At 48.7% G+C, this 9,333-nt stretch overlaps 1 protein-coding gene across 1 annotated transcript; it reads right to left on the bottom strand.

The window, feature by feature from the left end:
* Positions 1-207: 207 nt before the first annotated feature.
* Positions 208-6,167, bottom strand: M6PR (mannose-6-phosphate receptor, cation dependent). The gene is made up of 7 exons (XM_082498806.1): positions 5,991-6,167; positions 4,385-4,558; positions 4,007-4,179; positions 3,808-3,917; positions 3,472-3,602; positions 2,837-2,963; positions 208-2,210 (listed from the first exon to the last, which is right to left on the bottom strand). The coding sequence occupies exons 1-7, from the start codon at positions 6,077-6,079 to the stop codon at positions 2,088-2,090; spliced, it is 927 nt and encodes a 308-aa protein (XP_082354932.1). The 5' UTR covers positions 6,080-6,167; the 3' UTR covers positions 208-2,087.
* Between the last annotated feature and the right edge of the window lie 3,166 nt (positions 6,168-9,333).

Below are 9,333 nucleotides of genomic sequence, written 5' to 3'. Positions count from 1 at the left end.
TTGTTCTTAATAAAACAATGCAAAATACTTCTTCAGGCTTTGCAGGTCTGGCTGCTTTATATCCCCCCCCCCCCCCCAATTAGTTTTTGAGAAGTACAACCTTCATCAAAAAGTTACTTTTGATTTTTATTGCTGCAGAGAAATACAGAACATAGGAAAATTTTCCCATCTGTAACTACTCAAGCTTTTAAGGTTTTGGTCTGAAAGATGTGTATACCCCTCTCTTTTAAGCCCTAGGGGAACTGAAGTGATACAGGGTGGTAGTAAAACACACGTACTAACAAGACAACATCTATTTCTGGCAGAAGAATTTCAAGCATAATGCACCGCACATTAAGGACCCTTCACCCTTGGATAAGTAAGATGCTTTGGCTCAAGAGAAATCTCCTGTTACATCAGCACAACACTTTACCAGGTTTTTTGGTCATTTTATTTTTGAAAGTTGTGTTTCGTACAAAAAAAATTACCTTAAACACCACCATGAAAAACAGTAACAACAAACTTAGCGACTTCCTATTTTTCCCATGTTATGAGAAAGATTGAAATCATAACAAAAGTCAAAGAAAGCAGGAATTGTTTGTCCACTCTAAACCCAGCAAGAAAGCAGGGCCACCCCTTTTGCCTCAGTGTCACTGTTCAGACTGCTTTGGCAGTATTAAAAATACAGGAACCTTGTCTGTACCCTTCTGTTAGCAGTAGTGGCTTGCTTATTCACATTCTCTACCCTCAAGACCGAAGACAGTTTTCTGCCAGTCTACAATAGGGCAGAATGGGACTGCTTAGAGTCTAGCCCCTCATATGAAATGCAACTAGGAATCGAGATGCCAAGTTCCTGAGGGTTCCAATGAAGTCTTACAACTCAGCTGTACCTGCTTTTCACCAGGGCCCCAGAAGAAGGTCTCTCTCACTCCCAGCCAGTAGCAGTATGCAAATACCATCTGCACAGGGCAAGTATCTTAAGACTGGTCTGCACCATGCTTAAGGGGATAGTGATTTATGGAAGCTGGCCTTGTAAGCATGGGAGTCCCTTATGCAGTTTTTAATGTGTTCGCGTTCTTGTTCTTGGCTTCTATGGTTTCTTTTTTATAAAAATAAATTCTCATAGCTTCACAGGAAAACCCTCTGCCAAACAAGGTACTTTTGGAGAGCATGAAATCACAATGCTGACAGTGACTGAGCTGTGTGGGCAGTCACCTCAGGAAGCTTGTAACAGAGCTCAAGTGACAAGCTACCTTTCTCATTTTGCCTTGATGTCAGTTTCAGCAAACATTCCCTTTACTTAGCAGCATGTCATTTCCTTTTGCTTCTCAATGATTGAGAAGACAGAGACAATATTTTGACTGAACTGGAAAGTCATTAGACTGTATTTAACTCCTATAATTTTTTAGCATTGCCCTCCTCTAGCCTGAGAGGATAGCATGCGTCCCTTTATATCTGTTGAAGGAAACTGGTGTATACTCTTCAACATATTGCCAGTAGGAAAAGAAAAGACTGCAGAGGTGCTAATGCGTCTTCCACCCCCGCTGAGTGGCATAGAGCGCTCTGAGCAGGTTATGCTGGCCGAAACAGTGCAGAAGCTAGAAAAGCTGAAAATGCATTCAAAGAAAAATCCAGTGTCTTACAGATCCTGTAAACCCTAGGAGAAAGAAAAAAAAAAAAAAAAAAGACAGACACAAAAGATCCCTCCTACAGCCTGAGCTGTTTTAACCCACTGCCTCCTTTTGCTTCCCCTTTCTGCACCCTTCCATGGCCCTTTTTAACTCTCAGTGATTCATCTCCCATTCCTGCTCAGTGCTGAACACTCCTATTGCTTTCTTGCGATCTTCTACTCAACTCTCAGCACTTAACTCCTCCAGAGCTCTGCTGCATTTTTAAAAACCTCAAACTGCATTATACTCATAAGACATGCCATCAGGGACCAGTGCTGTTCATGCCCAGAGGCGTCCATGGGACTTGACACACCAGAGACAGCGAAAGCAAATAGTGTAAAGAAAATCAGAAGTGAGAGAAGGAAAACTGGCTGGGAGGCACCTGGCTAAACAAGCGCTGGGGAGACGGGAAGAAAAGAACTCAGTGTTGAAAGCTTATCACATTGGTAGCAAGTGGTCATCCCGTTCTTCTGACTCCTCACCCAGCTGGTCATCACCCACACCACGGTATGCAGCTGGCGCATTTCGAGGCTTAGATCGGCAGACAAAATCACAGCCATCCTACAAGCACAGGATATTGCACCAGAATCAGACTGTATGCAATCCAAAGCAAAGCAGCTTCTGTGATTTCTCTTCTACTAAGGGATTACGCCTATTCCTGTGCTATCTGGGACAGGTCCACAAAACTTGTCTTAACAAAAGAAGCATACATACAAATATCATACTCAGTCTTGAAAGCTCTGGGGTAGAACATGGTGCTGAGTAACAGTGTGCAGCAACATCACACTGAGACAAACATGGAGGATAAATGGCACTGCCAACAGTGACCAAGGAAGGGCTTCAGGGAGTCAGACATGAACATTTCGCAGTCCCCAGCTCAACATTCCTACCTGAAAAGCGTTAAGCACTAATGAGCATGTGTTCTAGTTTGTTATGTAGCAATCGCAGGATATCAGCAGGCAATCAGACTCAAAGATTCAAAAATAGAGTACTAAAAAAACCCAAACAAAACCAAAAACCCCACCCACAAAAAACCAACCAAAACAGATACCATCTTCTTCTGCTTACACTAGACTAGCCTGGTGGTAGGTCTACCCAAGAGACAGTCCACAAAGGTAAGGCAGGTGCCATTTTCTCCTGTCCTAACATATGGGTCCGACTGGGAATATACAGGGATTTTCACTCACCGCCACCAAATTGCCCAGATCTTGCCAGAAGGCAAAGTGAGGAAACTGCTCCATGCCCTTTGCTCCCACTACAAGGCGCTGGTAGAGGAACCCACCAATGATGTAGACTGCAATCAGTGAAGCAAACCTGGAGGGCGTAATTAAAATTAAAAATCAGAGCTGAGGAAATCCTATAGACAACTGCTTCCAAGCAAGCTACCTGCCGCAGATTGGTATTGGAACAAGTAGCTAAGCACCAGTCAAGAACAGAGCTATAAACAGAGACCAGACCAAAAAAGGTCCCCAAAATATTAATCTGCGAGTGTAAATCTTTCAGCAGTATTACATGAAGCAGTGCCTCTGAGCAGAAACACAGAAATGAGTCAAGACTCCTGGTCTTTTAGGAAACCACATCTTCCATGTCTCAGTGCACTTGTCTAAACTATGAAGGAGGATATCTACAGAGAACAGAGCAGCTCTGCGGCATCATGCCTTAAGCAAGAGCTTTTGTCCAAAAAGCTCTGAGGCACAGTAACATCTAACAGCAGCTGCAGATAGGTACACTACAATTATCTAGTCTAGTATAGCATTTGCTATGTTTCTAAATGGCACTGGAGATTATGGCCCAGATACAAACAGCTTTTCCAATGACTCACGTGATCAGTAGAATGGAGCCAACACTGAGGTGGGAATCCTCAGCTGGACAAGCCAAACTGCTGTCCATCTCAAAGAGGTAGAAACACTCCTGCTCCTTTTCCCGCTCTTCTGAAATAATGCTGAATGAACTCTGCAATTTGGGAAAAGTTAAGGCATGTGAAAATATGCCCAGGCATGCTGAACTTCACCAGAAGACAGTTTTATCATTGTTGGTGCAGCTGGGCAACAGACACTGGAGCCCAGAAGAAAACCTTACTGCCTTCTTAAAGCCCTTCTGCTCATAAACAACTGTTTGTCTGGCAGTCTGCTCCTCTTCCACCTCGTGTGTAACTCACCGCCATAACTCCCCGCTTGCAAGAAATCATTATCACAGCTCTTCTCTTCTCACCACTGCAGTGCCTGCCATATGAATCACCTCCTTTATAAATCAGCATGATCCAATCACCTGCCAAGAGATAAAGAACACAGCCTGCAAATCCAGATCAGGAGGTGAAAGGCAGACACAGAGTAGAAAGGTATCGAGTGGAATCTTACTTCCATTGAAAACCTGGGTTTCATTGATTCTTCCTATCACTGTAGTCTTTCCATTCTGTCTATCTGTTTGCACCAGACCACCAAAATCATGCAGGGTACTGTTGACCTCCCTGCACACCCTGAAATGGTAGACGTAATTTTCCGTTTTGCCTTTCTCCACAGTCACGTTAAACCTGCAGCAGGGAGAGGACAGAACAGACAGCCCATAGGATTACAAAGAACAGTGCTCAGAGTAGCAGACACTTCAAGCCTGGAAACCAGTCACAGTCCATACGAACAGGGGAGCCCGTTCTGCAACCTGGCCCTGAATTTTCCCCTTCTCTTGGGCTAAGGGCAGGCACTGTGCAGCCCCGAGGCCTGCAGTGTGTTGTACTGTACCTCATGTGGCTCAGGGGCTCTAGTTTCTTCAGCAGGGCTCTTTCCATTTGCGACTCGCTGCTCTCATCACCAACCACATCGCAGCTCCTCTCTTTCAACTGTTCAGCCCGCACACCAACAGCAAGGGCCATCAAGACTACCAGCACAGCAGAGGTATGGCAAGGTGATGACATCCTGGACACACACCACAGGGAACACAGACAATTAACTGTTGCAGCCCCCCACAAACTAACTTCAGGGTCACAGAGTCAATGACTGGCTACTTCCTCAGTCCTGACTGCAAAAAGGAGAAGTAAAAATCTAGACATATCTCACAGTTCCCAAGAGTGAATCTCTTGCACATTCAAAGACAATTCAAAGACATTCAAAGACAATTCACTGAGCCGATTTGGGATTCTTTTCTGAACTTTGCCTCAGGATCATAAAAAGTTTTGCTACTGAGCACATTAATTAGCATTGATTCAGTCAGAGCAGAGCCCAGCAGGCTGAATGCTGCAGTAAGTTTCAGGCATAAGCCATTATTTGTTATTGCATCGCACTGAGAAGCCAGTCAGCAGAAAATGATTTGCCAGGCCTCAAATCATTCCTCTTTACAGCTCTCGTTTGAAAAGCTTGCAGGGAAGAGCCACTGTGATTAGTCAGGCCCTGTTTGTTCAAGTGCCTTAATCTTAACAATTATAATTACATTATCTTCTAGTACTACTTCAGCTGAGAATCTGAAATTGTTTAATACTAAACTGCAACTTCACAGAACAGTTTTCTTCTGTTTACACAGTGGAAGAAGGGAAGGAGGAAACTGAGACATCCTATGTCAGATCCAACTGGCAGTAATGAAGATAATAATGAAAACTAGAAGATTTGGCTCTCAGGGTCACGCTAAAATCACGAATGAAATATTCAGTGATTGTGCCAGCCAACCACAGTGGTGCAACAGATTCCCCTCTGCTTCTCCCATTGCAGATTTCATTAATGCTCCAGATGCTGGCAGAAGGCAGCCGACAGACCCACAATCAAATAAGCACCTGGCTGTGGCTAGACAGAGCACCTGTTAGAGGGACAGCCTGTTTTGCTGAACCCAACGATTACCCTCAACCCCTGCAGAGTCCATTGTCACAGCTTACAATTACCAAGCCAGCGCTCTGATCTCCACAGAGGTCAGATGCAAACAGGACCAGGTCAGAGACGCTGAAACGAGGAAGCCCGTGACACGAGAACTCGTGATTTGTCTCTCATAAGACCAAAAGCAGAACCCTGCCCTTCGCACCAGCCACGGCTTCTCCAGGCAACTCACTGCCAAAGGCTTCACTCGCATGCAGGCTGAAGTGAAAAGCGATGGGACGACGCCGTTATCTTCCCCTGGCAGCTTACCGCTCCGGCTGACCGCCTCGGAGGCCTGCTGCGGCTGACCGCGCCGCTGCCCAGCGCTGGGACGAAGCCGCTCGCTCGGGGCAGGCCGCAGCTTCATCCCCGCCGCAGCCCGAAGGGCCTCGGTGCCACCCCGCTCCTCCCCGCCGGCGGAGCGCCACCTCCGCCACGGCCCCCGCCCCGCCGCCGAAGCCCAGCCCAGCCCACCGCCGCCGACCCCGCGCCGCGCCGCCGCACCCACCTGCTGCCGCGCCGCCCGGCCTTCCCTCGCCGCGCACGGGCACAGGCACGGCCGCCCCTAAGGAAGAGCGATCCGCCGCTCACGGGCATCCCATGCTGCGCGCCCGGCGGTGACGGGGCGGCCCGGAGACCGCAGGCGCGGACGGCACCGGCTTCCTCCGCGGTCCCGGCCGGCTCCTCTCGCCCGCCCCGTAAACCGGAAGCAGGAAGGGCGTGGCGGAACTGGCGCTCTTCGCCAATGGGAACCCGGGAGCGCCAGTATCGCCGCGCCCACTGGCGATTCCTCAGCGAATAAGGAGCGGCGATGGAAAAGGGCGGCTTCTAAAGACCCCCGAGCCTATAAGGGAGGTGGCTCCGGAGCCCGCCTCCTTCCTCTTCTCCCTCCAATGGGCGGTGAGAAAAGGAGTAAAAATCCCGCCTCCTCTCGCTTCTCTTCCAATGACCGATGAGGGCCAGCAGAAAGGAGCCCCGTAGCGCCCGACGGCTAACCCCTCCCACCCAAGAGCCACTGAGGAGCGCGGCTCGAGGCGGGAGCCTCTCGCCCAATGGCGGAGAAGCACCGCCCGCGGGCCGCCCCGCCCCTCGCCCCGCCCTTCGCCCCGCCCCTCCGGTGCCACCATCTCTGAGGCGGCCGGGGCCGCGCCCAAACTGGCCTTATCCCAGTGCTCTGCAATGGCTCCTCCCTGAAGCCGAACCGTCACCCCTGGCCCTCACGCAGGTTCGGATCACCTGCAGAGAGGTGACCACGTCGGTACAGGTGAAAGGCCCCCCGGCGCCATCGAGCCGTTGCCTGCCTTACCCCCTGCGCCGTGGAAGGCAGCAGCAGTAGGCCATCGCTGCCACGGGACTGTGCCATTCCCCCCCTCCCCCCCCAGTGTACCTCCAGGGTGACTTCTTGTTAAACAAGCATCATTCATAAAGCTGCTTCGTGGCCTCCATCCTGTCTTTGTCCCCGCCTGACATACTGTTTAGTTATACTCCAGAATAAAGATGTCCCCTCCAGCTCCTGCGAGTTTCACCACTGTGAGAGGAATGCCAAGTCCGGCTGATCATGCACAAGGTTGGTGGCCTTGGAACACCTTGAGTGTGATTAATAAAGCTATAAATGATTTGAGACTGGCATATTTAAAGGACATCTCTGCTGTGATGGTAAGAGAGTCCACTTTTCAGGGCTCTCTTATTGGAAGAGATGGATGTTCTTCACCAGACCTCTGAGGCTTTTGCACCATTTAGATGCAAAGAAATGCCAGATTTAGTGGACTAAACATGGTAGAGAAGCCACTTGTTTCAAGAGAGGTTTGGGAGGCCTCCCTTCGGTATGCTGCTCAGTAATGAAGAACTGTGAAGGAGTGTTGTTGGCTCCCGGAAAACTGATCAATTTAGTTCTGCTGTGATTTGTGTCCTCCTGCTAATTCCACTGGGAGTACAGCACAGACATCTCAGCTGCAGAAGTCAGATTTATTTATATTCACACTTGGCTATTAACTGTGTGTTGCCTGTGCACCCTCCTACAGCGTGATCGCTTCCTCTCTATTTCCTGTCCAAACTAAGAACTCAGCTTATTGCTTATATTTGAGAAAAAAATAGTAAAACACATCCAAACTGGGCTCCTAATTCTTCCCCGCCAGCCTTCACTTGTCCACTTGTTCACAAATAATGCCGTCTTCGTGATCACACGAGCCCTGCTGGCAGCCTTCAGTGCCTTTGGCCACAGCCTGTTCCCCTTGGTCTGGCTGCTTAAGCAGTGTCCGAATCTTGTTGGTTTCTTTCCAGCCACACAGATTACATTCCCAGCTAAGCTCTCATTGTGACTACAGCAAATTCCCCCTCTCTAGGCTTGTCAGCTCTCTTTAGCCTCGTCTAATATCCATTCAAAGCATTCAGGAGAGACTTTTCTTGGCCTGTCTTCTGCCTTCCCCTTCCTCCTAAGTACAGACTCCCTGTCTTGCCATCTACAGGCCCTACCCAGGTTTGGAAGGAATCTCGTGGGTGCAACATGCCACCTTTAGAGGCAAGCGTGTGATGGAGGAACTTGCAGAAATATCCAATCCATGCCTTCCCAGACGTGCATTGTAAGAAATTGGCCACAACACTCTGTATCAAACTAAGCACCCTCCTGAATAATCCCGTCTCAAATTTACAGCATGTCACCAGGACAGGAAGCCATCATCCCTGTCCTAGAACTGAAAACCACGTCAAACTTCTTTGTTGAGAATGCCCAGGCAATCCTTGTAAATGAAACTAGTGAGGACGATGTATACCCTGAGCCTGTCAAACATCTGCAATCTGACTATGAACTGGAAGGGATCGAAACAAATATCAGCCAGCCATGCAGCTAAGAGATTTCTCAGGATGCTTATCAGTGGTCTGATTTTGCTAATTCAGAAGAAAACTATTCTTTCCTGTTATTGCTTACCACTGAGTCACAGCATGCTCACAGGTTGGAAGGGACATCTCAAGGTCATTGAGTCCTACCCCTGCTCAAGCAGGGCCACCTGCAGCCAGTTGCCTGGGACTGTGTCCAGATGGTTCTCCAAGGATGGAGACTCCACAACCTCTCTGGCCAACCTATGACAGTGTTCAGTCATCTTCACAGTAAAAACTGTTTCCTGGTGGTCAGACAGAGCCTCTTGTCCTGTCACTGGGCACCACTGAAAAGATCCCGGCTCTTCTTGTACCCTCCCTTCAGGTATTTATATACATTAATGAGATCCTCCCCAAGACACCTCTTCTCCAGGCTAACCAGTCCCAGCTCTCAGTCTTTCCTCATATGAGAGATGCTCCAGTCCTGTCGTCATCTTTGTGGCCCTCTGCTGGACCTGGTCCAGTATGTCCATGTCTTTCTTGTACTGATGCTGTTGAGATGTTGACTCAGAGGGTCTTGAGGGATGCTAGCTCTCAGTGCCTGCCTGTGTCCCAAGCACATTTCACACTGGGTTTTGAGTGAAGACAGAGTTCCCAGTAGAACTGTCCAAACTCCCAAGGCTTCCTTCTCAAACCCATGCTGTTCACCTCTACCTCCCTCTTGACAGCAGTTGGGCTGCCAGTTTGCCGTAGCCTTTGCTTATTCCATTTGTCACCTTGTACATTCACGATTCACCCTTTTCAACTTGTGCTCCCGCTATCCACCTGCTTCTGTCCTAAGAGGGAGCTCTTCAGTGCGACATACGTTCTCACAATTACTGTCGCAGTGTAATCACAGCCTCTTGCGTTGACGACAATTAGAATACCCATGCACTTTGTGATTAATCACCTCTTCCACTACTGGCTGTTCTTAAGTCATCCCTCATCAGGTCAGCAAATGGAAGTTGTTGTGCTTCCAGCGCTCTCCATTCTGTTGTAAA

Source organism: Vanellus vanellus (assembly GCF_965231255.1).
Source record: "Vanellus vanellus genome assembly, chromosome: 1".
Lineage (NCBI taxonomy): Eukaryota > Metazoa > Chordata > Aves > Charadriiformes > Charadriidae > Vanellus > Vanellus vanellus.
Note: the sequence above shows the minus strand (reverse complement) of the source record. Positions and strands in the feature narration are given on the sequence as shown.

Bases quoted from the DNA above. Each gene is read 5' to 3' on its own strand.
- M6PR (XM_082498806.1), bottom strand. From the start codon at position 6,079: ATGCCCGTGAGCGGCGGATCGCTCTTCCTTAGGGGCGGCCGTGCCTGT. The intron at 4,180-4,384 runs GTACAGTACAAC...TCCCTGCTGCAG, and splicing joins GAGCCCCTGAGCCACATGAG to GTTTAACGTGACTGTGGAGA. The intron at 2,964-3,471 runs GTGAGTCATTGG...TACGCCCTCCAG, and splicing joins GGCTCCATTCTACTGATCAC to GTTTGCTTCACTGATTGCAG.